This window comes from Panthera leo, chromosome A3, assembly GCF_018350215.1.
Source record: "Panthera leo isolate Ple1 chromosome A3, P.leo_Ple1_pat1.1, whole genome shotgun sequence".
NCBI lineage: Eukaryota > Metazoa > Chordata > Mammalia > Carnivora > Felidae > Panthera > Panthera leo.
The window spans coordinates 35,101,005-35,117,277 of NC_056681.1; the positions used below are offsets into that span (position 1 = coordinate 35,101,005).

The following is a 16,273-nucleotide window of genomic DNA, read 5'->3' on the forward strand; positions in this document are numbered from 1 at the left end:
ATTAGATAGACCAGGGGAATGATCTTTTCAACTTCCTTGTTTCTATTTTCCATCCTGGGTTTGGTCTCCGTCAGAATGAGGTGAGCAAATCCATGGTGACATTGCCCAGCCCAAGCCCCCTCAGAAAAGAAGGCCAGAGAAAGAGCCCCTATGGCCATAATACCATTTCTCACCTTTATTTCCTGTGCAGTCATGTTGTTGGGCTCTGACTTTGCCCTCACTAGTATATCCCTACATGGATTTCTTTCTCTCCTGGCACTGGACACCCTAATTCCTTCTTTTTCTCTCTCAATCTGTTTACCTGCCCCCTAGCCCCAAGTGCTAATGCATAGACCTCCTCCTCCCATGAGACATTCTTGTTCTACTTCCTGTTCATGTCTTGGTACTTCAACAAGCTCTAGCCAAAAGATTCTATTCCTATAGTCTCTTCCTTTCCTCCCTACCCTCCAACCCGCACCCAGAAAGGCTCAGGCCCTGTACCTGCTACATTCATGACCACATCAATCAGTTTTCATGTCGTTTTTCAGGCCTATCCACCCTAACCGAAGCTTGAGTTCACTGAGATACCCTTGAGGTTGCTGTACAAACAGTTTCTTCCTGTCCCAAATCTGGGGATGCTGGGGCCTGTAGCTCTCATGTTAACACATACTTAAAAAAAAAAAAGAGAGATTGAGAACACTGATTAGCTACTTTCCTGTTTTATAAAGGTCAGGTAAATTGCTTCTCACCCCAATTCAGTGCATGAAAATTCCATGAACTAGAGAAGTGGAAAATGTGGACATAACACCCTGTATCCTAGAAACTGGTTTACTTGATGTCAAACACATATGCTCTACCATGTCTGTAGATTTGTTAAAGAGAATCCGTGGGCCTCCCTATACTTGAATACAGCTGTCTCAAGCGCTCTTAAAAATGTACTTCTAAGTATTCTTGGACTGAGTATGAAACAACAAAGCTTTGAATGAACACATAACAACTCCTTTACCTAAAGTTAGATCTTCCCAATCTATTTTGGGAAGTTGTATTCTGCAGTTGAAGAGGTGCGTTTTCCCACTCATCAAGAATAGTTGGCGCTTAGTGCTTGCATTTGGAGCTGGCCTCCACTTAATGTGAATGGCGGAGTGCATGACAGGGTTGGGGCGTGGGGAGGCACTGCTACCAAGCTCCTTGTGCTCACACCGAAGGCATTCCGAAGCCAAGCTTCCCAGATGAAAGTAAGCTCTGTCCTCAGGTTGGACTTTTGAAATTAAAGTTTCAGTTATGGTGACAGCTTACCTGGGCTTCCAATCACAGAATAAAGGAAGGCTAAGGCATGGCTCAGAGCCAAACATGAATTCTAGGGTGCCAGCTTGACACCTCACTGGGTCATTCTGAATGTCATCAACACATTTCTCATAGGAAATAGGCTCGACGCACACCATCCTAGTTAAAAGGCAGCATCATTATTTAAAATTACCTTGTGTCAGGGGAAAGCCAAGATTCTGTGGAAACATTAAATAAGTGTTCACCTAACTCCCCTCCCACCACACCTTTGCTTTTTCAATAAACGTCCTAAGCCTTGAGGCAGCTGGCACATCAGAGTAGTTCAAGCGTACTTGGCTCAAAAAAAATTTTTTTTCAAAATATGTCTGATAATGCATGTCTGCTATAGTACCAAGGCATCAGGGCCATCACCAGCCTAGACTGACTTCTTAGGGGACTACTTTTTTTCCCCAAACCTATATAGTGTCAACATGAGGTTTTATTCTAGACTTACTGTCACATCTGCCATATTCTTCTTCCCTGAGAAAGAGGAATTGTTTTTGTCCATTGTCCATTGTCATTGTTTTTGTCCAACAACATGTATCTCCCAGGGCTTTTGGGCGGGGCGGGGTGGAGAGGTGAGAGAGAGAGCGTGAACAGGGGAGGGGCACAGGGGATCTGAAGCAGGCTCTGTGCTGACAGATGTGGGGCTCAAACTCACGAACCCTGAGATCATGACCTGCGCAAATGTCAGATGCTTAACCCACTCAGCCACCCAGGCACTGCTCTCCCAGGGGTTCTTGTGTTCACAATCACCAGGGAGACACCTGTCTTAGAATCAAGTTGCCTCACTAGCAGAACCAGAGGGATATTGCAGGAGAGAGTTAGTGAAGTGAAAAACACCCAGAAATGAAAACGAATTGTATTTTCCTTTCCTTTCTCCACCCCCCTGTCCCACATCCCTAGTATTTCTTAGATTTTTGCCTCCACGAAATTAGAATTAACAATAACTTGACTTTTCTTTATTTTCTGCCCTAGTATTACTAGAACCTTTGCATCAGGGAAAACAGAAAAGGTGATCTTTCAAGCACTCAAGGAGTTAGGTCTTCCCAGTGGAAAGGTATTTATTAGTTTAATTATGTGTTTTGTAAAACGATTTTGTCTAGTTATGTTCTCATATGTAATAAGCCAGATTATTTATGTAACACTGATCTCATTTAGATTCAGAACTAGTTTCAGTCACATATAGTACAGGTAGTTTTCTCCTTCCTGCCTGCCTTTTGTTCCCTGGGCATTTAACCTAAATGTTTCCAAATTCAAACAGTGTACTTCAAAATGTTTTTGTCAGTTTCATTAAGAAAAAGAAATGTCAGCAAGGCTACTCTTCTACACAGCTGGTGGGAAGCTTATTTTCAAGAAGCCTGTCCACATCGCCTCGACCAAGCACAATGTCAGTGTTCTTCAAGGTGGCTGTGGGGTACTTTGTAAAGCACTCCTCCCTACACAAACCATTTGTGTTCTTGGCCCCTTGGATTTAGAGTATTTGAAATTAATTGATTGACTGCAAGAAAGATTTAAGCCTGTTCCTACTTTAACAAATCCTACTTGAAATACAAACTGCAGTATGTGAAGGAAAATTTTATGTGGTTGTCCTGAGCTCCTTCATGTGGTCTTGTGAAAATTCATAAGATAAGCATAAGTAAACACTGGCTTTGATTTATTCAGCAGCCTTTAGGCAGGCACATGATTTTCTCCATAGTGGAGAGAAAGAAGAAATGTTTCTTTATATTTTATGGGGTGTTGCCCAGAGCAAGCCCAGCCGTAGCCAGTGTTTGAACCCACAGATCACGGCCACATGGTAATAAGAGACGCCCATTTACACATGCTGGTGTGCTGGCAGGATGGCCTGGCCACAGTTGGACTTGGCCTTCTGGCTTCTGTCAGTAAGAGTCAGAGATTGAGGCCCTGGGATCCCAGGTGGTCATTGCTTTGCTTCATGATCCTGTGGATTCTTTGCCTTCACGAGAAAAATGTGGCAGGAGTTATGACACCCTCTTGTTCTTTACAGAATGATGAAATCGAGCCTGCAGCATTTACTTATGAAAAGTTCTATGAACTGACACAAAAGATTTGTCCTCGAACAGATATAGAGGATCTTTTTAAAAAAATGTAAGTTCCATTTATGGAGTTCTTGTCCTTTTAGATTTTTAAGACACCTTTTTGTCATAATATTTTAATATACTGTGTTGAGAGTCTGGAGGAGTATCTAGTCAGGGTTACATTTTCAGCCCTTAGTTTATGACCGTAAAAGTTCACTCTGACTTTTTGAGAAACTTTTACAAAAATTAATGGCAGCACCTGGAACTATCCCCCCCGCCCCTTGCATTGGCTTTACTAACTACCTACAATTTTAACCTGCTCCTTTAGGTATTAACCCATTATGTGAACTAACTAGATTCAATTATGGAATGTTATTATGTCGTTGAAAAGTTCATTCATTCCAGTTATTTCAAATGGATGACTTACATGTTGTTTTGAAAAATAACATCTTTTGATAATACTAAAGAAGAATTGCAGACATTTTCTGAGCTAATGGGAGTGTTTTCTTTCTCTTGTTGGGTTGTTTGTTTTGTTCTTACGAACAGTCTCTGGCCATTTTAAGAGTGCACCACTACCTCAGGGTTAGAAGATAAGTTTAGAATTATCATCAACAAATGTCAACATGTAAATCGTACCTACTTGTAGCATCATATACAAAAACTTACTTTTTCTAATAAATTTCTTTTCAGCAATGGAGACAAAACTGATTATTTAACGGTAGACCAATTAGTGAGCTTTCTAAATGAAGTAAGCTTTTTCATACATTAACTCCATAAAGTCTGTGTGCAGTGGCTTGCCTCCTCCAGTGTCCCCATTGCATGTCCGCATCATATGCCCGCATCATATGCCCTTATTCGCTTTGCTTCTGACCTGCTGATCTTTCCAGATGGCTTTCTTTACCAGGTGCAAAAATCAGCTGCTGCTCCTGTGTGTCCATGCGCTTCCGACACGTTGGCTTTGCACACTGCTTTTTTCTGTTGGTTTTCTCGCTATGATGTGTAGCTCTGGTTCTTTGTGTGCGTGTGGATTTTATAATATATTCATTTAATTAAATGTGTCTGTGTTTTTGCAAGATGATATTGAAGGTACTTTTTTTTTTCCTATTGATCTCATTAGAGAATGGATTGAGATTACCACACTGTAGTTGGATTCTCCATTGCTAACTTTTTCTCATACCTTTGCATGGACTGGAAAGCTTTATTTTTGTCTTTTAATGGATTGCATGTAAGGACAGTATGTAGGTTCAAATAGAATATTTTGACAACAAGCACAACACTGGAGTTCCTGGGTGAAAATATAGTACATACTAGGCCAATTAGATTGCAGGTTAAATTTTTACATTTTATTTTTATAACAAGCTTAGGGCTCATTTTAGAATATGATTCACTTAACAACCAAAACTGGTTGACAACATTTGCTTAAGCACAAGAGAAAAATATATTTTAGAACACGTAAAAGTTGCAACTTTTCTTACAGCTAAAATTAACTTTTTTTTTCTTTATGAACGTAGAGAAGAATGTTCTGTTCAGTGAAACCCCTTGAAGTTTTTGCTAATCCAAAATGGAAAATTTACTTTTTTTCTACCACATTAATAAGTTTCAGTGAGGAATGGACAATGTATTTTTGTTTCAAAGCAATTTTTAGTATAATTTAACCATTATACCATATAAAAAGAAAATATTAGAAGAGAGAGTATCATGCCGGACAGGAGGTATTGCCCCAAAGAACAGGCAACAGGCAGGCTGTGATTTGCCAGGATGTAGAGACAAATCACATCTTTGCCAATGGGCTTCTCTTTTCTTGCCTTTTTAGGACTTACTGGCTCCCAGTTTGCAGGGTTACCCTTTCAAAGCTCTGATAATGAGAGCCTAAAAGCCCATGTGCAGGAAAGACTAACCACTCCGTTTATCAGCACAGATGCCTCACCTCCACTTTTAAATAAGCCTTTCAGTACAATACAATATTTATTTTACTTGAAAACATTTCAAGTCTTTCCACCCCACTAGTTTTTGGTCATGCGAATACTATGTTTATAATCTTTACCCAGATAATATCCACATTCCTGTGCCACCGTTGCTCAAGTTGCCTTGCTTTGTTTCCTTAACTCCTTCCTCCTCTCCTTTATTTTTAAGATTTATTGTTTTATTTCTCTCAGCTTCTTCATGCACTTGGGGTCACTGATCATCTTAAGTTTTGGTGAGATGGGCAGGAATATCTTGCTTTTTGCTAAAGAAGGAAGGCCTTTTAGAGGCATGGACAAAATTTACATCATTAGTTTGTTGCTTCCTAAAAACAAGGTCTCTTGCACACTCTGGGATGAACTGACACCCAGCCATCTATTAAACATGACAGAGACTTTTCTATGTGTGTCACTGTGAAAATAAAGAGTTCTGAAGTCTTGAGGTTAGGTGCTGCGTTCATGGGCTCTTAAGGCTTTCCCCTTAGGGGTTGTTTTTGTAAACCTACCCAGTAATCACTTGCAATTCTTGCAAGTCTAAGATATAACATTAAATTTTAAAAGATGTAATCATCTGTACATTCTGCCATCCAAACTCTTTCTTAAAATGCTATTAGTTGATAAACTTTAATACATTGCTATCACAGGGGCCATTAGCACTCATTGGTTCTTATATTTTCTTCTGTTTGGCTTTTCATTCACAGTAAGGAAGCACCTTTAATTTTGAAATGGGACAGATGGAATTAGTGGGATTCTAGATTTTGTTAGATCATAAAGACTACAAGATGGTCCAGGAAAGTGTGCAACCTTTATTTTTAATCAAACTGTCTGCCTGAATCTCTTCCTTTTCTGTCCTAGTGAACTGAATTGGAAAGACTAGATAGAAATCTGAATGTGTCCTTGAAGAAGTTTGTGAAACTTAGAGAACATTCTGCCAGCTCCTTGCAATCTCTCTTTTGAGTCCTACAGTGACCCCCTCTTCTCTCTCCAGAACCAAAAGCACCCTTAAGGTAGAGCACCTTTGAAACCCATAATGAAAGGAGACAACATTGACTCAAGAAGGAAGCAGGCATTGCAGTGTAAGGGTCTATGGCTCCAAAAGCTTAGATCTAAACTTTTTCAAAATTCCTTAGCCATATAGTGTCAACAAGCCATAATTCAACATTGTATTAGAAGCCCCAGATTATGCAATAAGATAGGAAAAATAGATGAGTCTACTGAATACAAAAAGATGAGGTCCTACTCATTATTTGCAGATAATGATTGGGTACCCTGAATATCAAAAACTGTTAATTAGAAAGCTCTTTGAATAAGAGTTCAGCAAAGTAACCAGAGAAATGACTGATAATGCGAAAATCAGTAGACACACACACCAGCATTAACCAATTAGAATAGGTAATAGGGAAAAAAGTCATGCTGCCTCCCACCACTTTCCAGCTTGTAAATCCTTTTACTCCTTAGATGAAATTTTATGTTCAGTGTGCTAACATGTATCTCCAGGAAGCTGTAATGATAAGAGAGACTACTGGCCACTCACTACCTTGGTCACCATGTAGGGGGGTTTGTACCACCCCCTCCCTATCCATGTCATAAATACCTACTGGCTTTTCATTGGTAGCTTTAGACCTGCTTCTCATCTGCTTCTCAGTATCTCTTTATTCATTGCTCCCCAAAGTGTGATCTGTGGACTAGCAGCAGCAGCATCCTGTAGGAGCTTGTTAGAAATGCAGAATCTTGGGTCCCACCCAGACCTACTGAGTTGGAATCTGCATTTAACAACATCTCCAGGTGATTTGTCTTTACCTTAAAGTTTGTGAAGCACTGTCCTAATAGATTATCTAGATTCCTTCTTGGAATGCTTAGCATGAATGGGAAGAATGTGAGAGCGTCATATACCTTCTGTTACTTCTCCATAATGGATTTAGTCATGGAAATTCACCACTCAGATCTAAAATTTTGCCACAGCTGTGTCTCTTGGTCCCATCAGTGGACCAAGAGAAACTTTTCCTATTTTTTGAAAATAATAAACCAGAGTCTGGGAGAGCTGGTAGAAGGGCCCACTGTGAGCTGCCATTTGGTTAGAAACTGCTCCCAGCTCAGGTCTCTATCTGTGGTGGGGCTGATTCATGTCCCTGAGCTTCAGTTAATTTCACCTCTCTTTGCCTGTTTCCAATAAGAAGCTAAATTGATTTCAGTTATCTTCATTATCTCACAAAGATGATAACTGAGAGGGCAGGGCTACAGAATTGGGAGATGCATGGAGGGCTGGAGAGAATAGATCAAAATGAGGAAAAGAGAAAAAAAGTCTTAGATGACAGTAATAATCCAGAATTAGCTTTATTGTTGCTAGTGATCTGCACCCCTTCCCCCTCCCCCCGACCTCACACCCATTATATGATTACCTTAGGGCTAAACCTACCTGTTTCTTTGTTTGTTTGTTTTTATTTTGCAGTTGAAAGAATATAGGAAAGGGCATGAGATCTCTTTCCATTGACAATGTTTTTATTCTTGAATACATAGACACAGAAAGAGAAGGAGGTGTTTCTTAGTCTTATGGGTAAGCCTACCCTTGCAAATTATTCCTTCATCTTCTTATATCTCTTCTGAATATTTGTTGTCAACATCCATCTCTCCCAATTCTGTTGGGATAAAGCCAATGGATGCCTTTTCTCAATAAGAGTAAAGACATAATAATTGAGTAATGATCACTGTCTCCCCATTCACATGGGCACAGTTCTGTGATCTATTTTCAGAGGCTGTTGACATCACTTAACAAAGCTCTGGACGTCCAGGGGTGAATGTCCTAGGTACACTGCTTCCCCTGAATCCCCACTGAAAACAGATGATCCCTCAGAGTTGTGAAGCATTTTCCACACTGTGCTTATGTCCATGTGGAACTCTTCTGCAACCTTATTACTCTGAGGTCACCTGGAAATTATCTTTTCCCTCTTTGTTTTTTCATATAAAAATTATAGTTTTGTGACTCTAATGCAAATCTTATTATTTGCTTCCTTGTCTTGGATTATCCAGAATCCACCGTGCTTCCTTTTTGAAACATGAAAATTTTAGTGAAGCAGACAGTTACGTTATCTGGTGGAGCAGATGCAAATACAAAGGCAGTTTCATACTGTCTGCTTTTAATGCTTATTTCCTGCAAATTTACAATTAGGGGCTTATGATACAGCCGTTTTAGGGCTTGGTTTTCCTAGCTTTTGCTTCTGACAGTCAGGATGTTCTAGTGGATATCATGCTTTGGCACTAAATTTTAAGACGGTTTAATAAGAAGGACATCTCAAACATTTAGCATTCTATCCTTGCAGGACTTAGGTGTTTTTGGGGGGGGGGGCGTATTGTTGTTGTTTTACTCTTCTGCAAATATGTTAAAATGCATACTTTTACACATTAGAACAGTGTTTCTTAAACTTGAACACGTCAAAATCACCTGGAAAGCTCATTAAAACACAGATTCACAGGTTCCACCCCAGAGAATCAGATCTGGTAGGTCTTTGGTGGGGGCTGAGAGTCTGCATTTTAACTCCCAGGTGCAGGAGATGCCACTGCTGCTGCCATCAACAGATCACACTACAAGTATTAGTCACACAGGGCTCATGTACACATACACGCATATAAAAAGTACAGAGGAGCATCTGGGTTTCCTCTCCTTTCCCTAACTTAATCTCTTCTCTCCCCTCCAGCTTACTCTGTTCTTTCTCTCACTTTTTTAATTCATATGGATTTACCCCATCATCTCCATGAGTCCAGAATTCCTACCAACGAGCACATCTTTAAACCAAAAGCTTACTTTGAACAAAGAGAAATCCAGTGGCCAACCATGAGAATAACTGCAATGGAGTCTAAAAAGGACCTTTACCTCCACATCCATCTTCTTCCGTGCTGTTATTTACAGGGACGGGAGAAGAAATGTGCCTAGAAAGAGCTTTTTGTTCGTTCGTTTTTTTGTTTGTTTTGAAAACGATGCATTCTCACCAGAGGGGTGGTGCTTGTCATCTCCTTGAATAGTGGGCTCCAGAGTTGCATGATGCCCATCCGTTTCATAAATAAGATTGTAGCATGCCTTCACGTGCCTGGCATTCCACGGTCCACCTCTTAGTTTCTCTCTGCATACCCCATGAGTTTTGTTTCTTATGGTTTCAAGGCCTGTTGTTACTATAACAGTTTCTGCTCTAGCACATGCATGGATGTGAGCTGTTATGAGCCGTAATTTCTTAGATTACAACAGAAGCATGCTTCATTGGGATAAACTGACCAAAAGATAACAATTCCTTTTGAGTTAACACTCTTAACTGGGTGAAGAGGTGGGAGGACCAGAATAGGCTAGGCCACAAGTGCTTGAAGAAATTACATCACATGTGTTCCGTTGGCCAACAGCATTCATTCTGTGTTGCCCACTTTTTCAAACGTTCATTTCAAAACAAATGGGGAAGGGAAATCCATATGAACTTCGAACAATTGTTTCTTAAATACTTCTCAGTACTGTTTCTCAAAGTCTGTGCATATATTTGGGTAAAGAATTATTGTCAAGGTTCTACCTGTTGACCAGGTTTCTTTGCTCACATCTGCTTATCTGCCATTATTTCCACTGAAATTATATATTTGACATATGGCCAGGGTCACAGTGTTTTGTTCTCTGATCCACGGTGAACGATAAGGAAGTTTAATGGACCCACTGTCTCCAGATATAGGCCCGCAGACACAAATACAAAAGATTATAGCTGAGTCAGTAAATTGGACTTTTTTCACCACTGCTGTGAAAATTTGGATGTCAGAACTCCAGAAATAGTATAGCTCCTGGTGCCCCACGTACTACCTTGAGCATCCAGGTGTTGCTTTGAAAAGCATGGTATTACCAGCATCCTCATTGCCTTAATCATTCATGGACTGCCCCCCGCCCCATCCCCAGAGAGTTTTTTCAGAGCAAACAGAGTTCTAGTTCATAGTGAAAAAGACTTTATGAACTACTGATATTCAAATACAGATTTTCCATATTGTCGATAATGTATACATATCCTTGTGCTGATTGTCATCATTATTATAATTTGTTCGATTTGATAAATATTTACTCAAGAAAATGAAGTCTGCAGACTGCCCAAGAAATCTTTTGTTTATGTAAAAAATATATATATAATGAAAATGAAATACTAACCTTAGGGATTTTAACCTTATGGGTTTTTTTAGCCTTAGGGGTTTTTTTTTTTCTTTTTGTTACTGTTGCTATTGTTTTTCTTTTTTAGGCACTTAAATTAGTGTGTTAGCTATTTGAGTTATTTGGGGTTTTTTTTTTGTTTTTTGTTTGTTTTTGATTTTGTTTTTGCTTCCCCACCCCACCCAAAGATTTTTTTATCTCACTTTTTGTAGATATGCCAAATTTTTTATCTGTGGTATGGAAACTAGAAGACCATACAACTGACATGCACACCATTTTATGTATCCTTTAGCTTTTGAAGGGAAAAAAAAAAGTATGTTCTATATTCTCTCTCTAGTTCAGTGAGGGAAACCAACAAAGCACTCCCAAATTTGGACTTTTTGAAATATATTTTAGGGACAGTGAAATCCTATCTTTGTTAACTATAAATGTGATATTCTAAATATATCTTATTTTAGAAATTCTGTCCTTTAGTGATGTGTCATGCCCAAGGGTGAGAAATGTCAACCTAAATGGAGTTACTTTCTCATCGTAGCATCAGCGAGACCCTCGACTGAATGAAATTTTGTTCCCATTTTATGATGCTAAAAGGGCAATGCAGATCATCGAGATGTATGAGCCTGATGAAGATTTGAAGAAAAAAGGTAACACAAGTAAAAGAAGAGAATTTTCTTTATTAAAGAAAAGTAACAATATATGCAACTTTAAACATTCTTGGATTTTTAGTTAGACATATCTTTAAATGTTTTGGAGCTCCCTAGAGCCAAGGATTCTTAACAGACTGATTTTATTTTTTTCCTGTTCTGAGTCAGTATAAATTTTACTTACATCAGAATTTGCTCATGTTGCCTGAGTTATAAATGTTAAATTCACTGTATTAAACACATTATAGTGATGTTCTCCTAGTGAACTCTCTTGTTTTCTATCTTTAGTATTGCATAATGCTTAAAATGCAGTAATGCCCATCTAGTCTCTGTTTGCAATCCTGGAAAGAATTTCACTTCCTATAAAATTTATCCCTCCTGTTTTTCCTTTTTTGTTTTGCCAAGCCAAGTGAATTTTAATACATGATTTGGTGAGCCTTCTCATCATTAGGCTTCTGGTAGAGAAGACAAATGCAACTGATATGAAATTAAATAGTCAGAAATTAATTTAGCAAATTATTGGGGTTTCTGAACGTTTGCCTCCTTCAGTGAAACATTGGAAACAGTGTGCTGTCCATTCCAATATTTGACAAAGAAAAGGCATGGACAGGAAATTTAAGATCCATCTCATAGCAGTGGGAAGCACCCTCCAAGGACGGGAGAGATGATGCTAATTTAACTGGACAGGAAGTCCTGAGACAAGAGATACCTGAGCTAGAGCCTCAGCTTTGTGTCCCAGTAAAGAGTTGAAAAGAGATTCAGATTCAAGTTCTTTCCCTCCCATGTGCCCATGAGTATCATGGCCTCCATTAGTTCTTTTTTTCTTTGTATCTCAGTGAATGTGACTGAAAGGTTTATATATTCTCTGGACCCACATAAAACCTGTGGATACACTTGCTGGCCCACCACACCCCGTGACCCACCCTGGATATTTTTCCAAGTCAATAGAGTTTTCCCTTGATTGAAGATGTACACTTAAACTTTCTGCTAAGACCCCAAATACCTACTTTCAGCAAGAGTGCTTCATTACTTACCTCTTTGCCAGTTTTCTGAGTATTATCATTTCTGCTATATCACATGGAATTAAAGTAAAAGGAGGGGTGCCTTGATAGAAAATACAGCCTTTGCAATTTTGATTTGATTCTTGTTACCCTGTCACTATGTGACCTTGAGCAAGGGACTATATTCCTGGGCCTCAGCTTCTCTGCTTGTAACTTGTCAGGGTTCATTCAGTCATTCAACTAGTATGTAGCCCCTCTGCCTTCATTTCTTAAAGTGTATAGAGGGCTGACTGGGTGCCAAGCACTGTGCCAGATGTTGAGGATTCAAAAGTAAGTAAGGCAGTTGTGATCTGTTGAAGGACAAGGCCCAGAAGTTCCTTGGCAGTGTGATAAATGTTATGCTAGAGATGTGTCTTTCATTATTTCTAAAGTCCTAAAAGTCCATGAAATTACATTGACACATCTAAAACTCATAGCTTCATCATTTCACAAATGACAGAATCTAAGTTTAAAGTCTGTCATTATCAAGTATGATTGAGAATGTGGTGCACAAGGCATTCTTAGATATAAACTTCTGGGAGGAATGTAAATTGGTCTAAATAACCAGCTAGAATAATACTTTGGCAATAATTGTAAAATAGAAGATAGGCTACTCCTACCTCCCAGCCTTTCCACCTCCAGGTATGTACAATAGAGAATCACCCATATCTTTCCCAGCCCTGGATGTCAGAGGAAGTGCACTCATCCAGGCCAATGGCTTACTTTTCTTGTACACATATAGCTTTCAAATTCTCCACTCATAACCTCTGACTTCAACTACAGACCTATGATGGAAGTCTCCATTCAGATACTAAATGGGCCTTTCAAATGTATATGTACAATGAGTTTTGATTCTCCCTGCCCAAAGACCTGTTCCTTTCTCAGCCTGGAAAATGGTATCATTATTCACCCAAATCTTCAACCCCAAATTCGTGGAATCTTCCTTGACTTCTTTTTTCTTTCACATCACTTCTGATCCATCAGCAAAACCGACAAGATCTAGCCTCAAAATAAGTCCTGAATAAATCACTTCTCACCATCTCTGCCTTCATCAGAGTATCCAAGCCTACATCATGTCCTCTTAGACAATGCCAGTTGACTTTTAACTAGTCTTCTTTCTACTCAGTGGCATAGAGTTTATGCTCCACACAGCAGCCAGACTAAACCTTTAAAAACTCAATCCAATCACGTTATTCCATTCTTCAGAACCCGCCAAAGGCTTCCCAACACAGTAAAATCCAAAGTACTTAGCAAAGGGGCGCCTGGGTGGCTCAGTCGGTTAAGTGTCTGACTTCGGCTCAGGACATAATCTCCCGGTTCACGGGTTCAAGCCCCGCATCGGGGCTGTGCTTAACACAGCTGTGTTTGCCACAGCTGTGTCAGCTGTGCTGACAGCTCAGAGCCTGGAGCCTACTTCAGATTCTGTCTCGCTCTCTCTAACCCCTCCCCTGCTCACACTCTCTCTCTTTCTCTCAAAAATAAATAAACATTAAAAAAAAATTCAAAGTACTTAGCAAAGACTTAAGTCCAACCAATGTAGCTTTTGGCTTCCTCTCCAGCCTCATTCCCAGCTACCTGTCCCCTCAGTCACACACTCCTACATCAAGGTCTTTGCATTTGCTGATCCTTCTACCTGGGATAGCATTCCCCAAGATGTGCATGTGACTTGCTCCCTACCTGTGAATGTGACCTCACAAGGGCTTTTGCTAGCCATGTATCTAATAGAGCATCCTGGTCATTCTTTATCACCTTCATTCCCTGCTTTCTGTTTCCTTCTAACACTTGTATAACATTATATTATACTTATACTTATTTGTTAATTTATTTCCCATAATATGTTTCATGAATGCAGGGCTTGTCTGTTTCTCCCATCACTTTATCTGTCTCAGTGCCTTAAAAAGTATTTGCTCTTAGGGGGCACCTGGGTGGCTCAGTCGGTTAAGCCTCCGACTTTGGCTCAGGTCGTGATCTTCCTGTTCGTGAGTTCAAGCCCTGCGACGGGCTCCGTGCTGACAACTCAAAAAAGTACTTGCTCTTAGAATGGCTGTGTGCCCAAGGAGGGCTGCACAAATTTTTATTGTAGTATGTTTTTATAGTTAGAAATTACCTAAATATCCATCAACAGAATAATGGACAATGAACTAGTATATTCATACACGGGCCTACCATGCATTACACGTGCCCACCACAACGTACTACTACTATATACACTACTATGTTATTCAGGGAAAAATAAATCCTCAAGAGCTGAATAAGTTCAAGAAAATATAAAAAGAGCAAGTTGCATATGCAAATAATAAAATGTCTTTTATATAAGTTTTTAAATATTCACAGCTATCCATTGTTAGAATAAATGCATATGTAGTAAAGTTACAAAGCCGCTTTAAGAATGTTAAATACAAAAAGGAATGGTTGTCTACAAGGGAGCAGAAAGAGGGACTGGAATGGAGAGCAGGGACACAGGGTGCTGCAAAGGCATCTGTAATTATATATTCCTCTGAGAAATGTAAAGCAAGTAAGGTAAAATGTTACGAAGCTGTGGTGTAAGGGTCCATAGTTATTTATTATTTAATACATTATTATGTTCTTTTTTGCAAGCCTAAAATCAGTTCATAACTTGCAAATGCTTAGCTATAAACAAAAAGCTGAGGCAGTTGATGGTTGACAGAGTAAGAGATGGAGAGAGTTTTGTTTTGTTTTTTAAGTTTATTTGAGAGAGAGAGTGTGTGTGCACACATGCATGGGCCCAAGTGGGGGAGGGGCAGAGAGAGGGAGAGAGAGAATCCCAAGCAGCCTCCACGCTGTCTGTGCAGAGCCCAATGCGAGGCTTGAACTCAAAAACCCCAAGATCATGAAGTTGAACGTTTAATGGACTGAGCCACCCAGGCACCCTGTGATGCAGAAATATAAATTGCTTCTCCTGAGAAGACCACAGGGACCTGCCCTATATCAGAAAAGTGTGACTGAAATGAACAATGGGGCTCTTGGGGCAATATTTCAATGCCTACTGTGTACTCTTCTCATCAGTCCCACACCCTATTTTGTAGGAGAAATGAATTGTTTAAACCCAGAAAGGCCATTAATTTCATCTTCAGTCCAGTGAGAACAGTAGTGCCCTACAGTTGTATATTTTCTACTTTTTTAGGAGCCCCTCTTGTAGGTATTCTCATTTACCATTCAGGACAATCCTGGAAAGCAGGTGTGGTCAGTATTTATGCCCATTTGACAGAAGAGGAGGTTGAGACCCAGGAACATAAGGCATGCGTGATAGAAGCAGAACTGACAAAGGTCCCCTTGACCCCTGGTTGCCACACCTGGAGCTGTGCTTCTGCGCTTAGGGAACCGTGTGCTTCTGCCGTCATACCTACAAAAGCCACCTGCCTGTGGAATGCATTAGGTTCCTTGTAGTGCGCAGCTCTGTTCAAGTTCTGAAGGATGAAGGTCCTTGGGGAAGAGACTGAGAAGAAGTTTTTACTCCTGTTCAAGCTGTCTCAACTCTGTATTTCAGAGCCATATGTCTACTAACTCTTGTTTTTTCCCCTAGGCCTCATATCAAGCGATGGGTTTTGCAGATATCTGATGTCAGATGAAAATGCCCCTGTCTTCCTGGATCGTTTAGAACTTTACCAAGAAATGGACCATCCTCTGGCCCACTACTTCATCAGTTCTTCCCATAACACCTATCTCACTGGCCGACAGTTTGGTGGAAAGTCTTCCGTAGAAATGTACAGACAGGTTCTCCTGGCTGGTTGCAGGTCAGAACCTCAGGACACCTCTTTTTTTTTTTTTTTAATATGATGGCTTTCCATTTAGTTTACTTTTTTCTAAAAAATAGGAAGTATTATTCAGCGTGAAAATTTTGGACATTTTTCCTTTTCTTTAATAGATTACGTTGGTCACATAACCTTGAAAAAGAACAGATAATCTCTGTTCCAGAAAGCTCTGGAATTCTCCTATGGGCCAAAAGATATTTTTTACTATAAATTTTTAAATATCCCCCCCTCAAGGGGCACCTGGGTGGCTCAGTCAGTTGAGCATCTGACTCTTGACTTCAGCTCAGGTCATGATCCCAGGGTAATGGGATCAAGTCCTGTGTCAGGCTCTCCACTGAGCATGGAGTCTGCTT

The 16,273-nt window shown here is 39.9% G+C and overlaps 1 protein-coding gene across 8 annotated transcripts in view; it reads left to right on the forward strand.

Annotated features, from left to right (window-relative positions):
- PLCB4 (phospholipase C beta 4) overlaps positions 1-16,273 on the forward strand; it is a 388,300-nt gene that overhangs the window by 278,964 nt on the left and 93,063 nt on the right. For all 8 annotated transcript variants that reach the window (XM_042931605.1, XM_042931606.1, XM_042931609.1 and 5 more), the window contains 5 exons: positions 2,281-2,362; positions 3,311-3,411; positions 4,032-4,089; positions 10,999-11,107; positions 15,692-15,902. In XM_042931605.1, the coding sequence (XP_042787539.1) occupies positions 2,281-2,362; positions 3,311-3,411; positions 4,032-4,089; positions 10,999-11,107; positions 15,692-15,902 (561 nt within the window). The remainder of the gene's footprint in view (positions 1-2,280; positions 2,363-3,310; positions 3,412-4,031; positions 4,090-10,998; positions 11,108-15,691; positions 15,903-16,273) is intronic.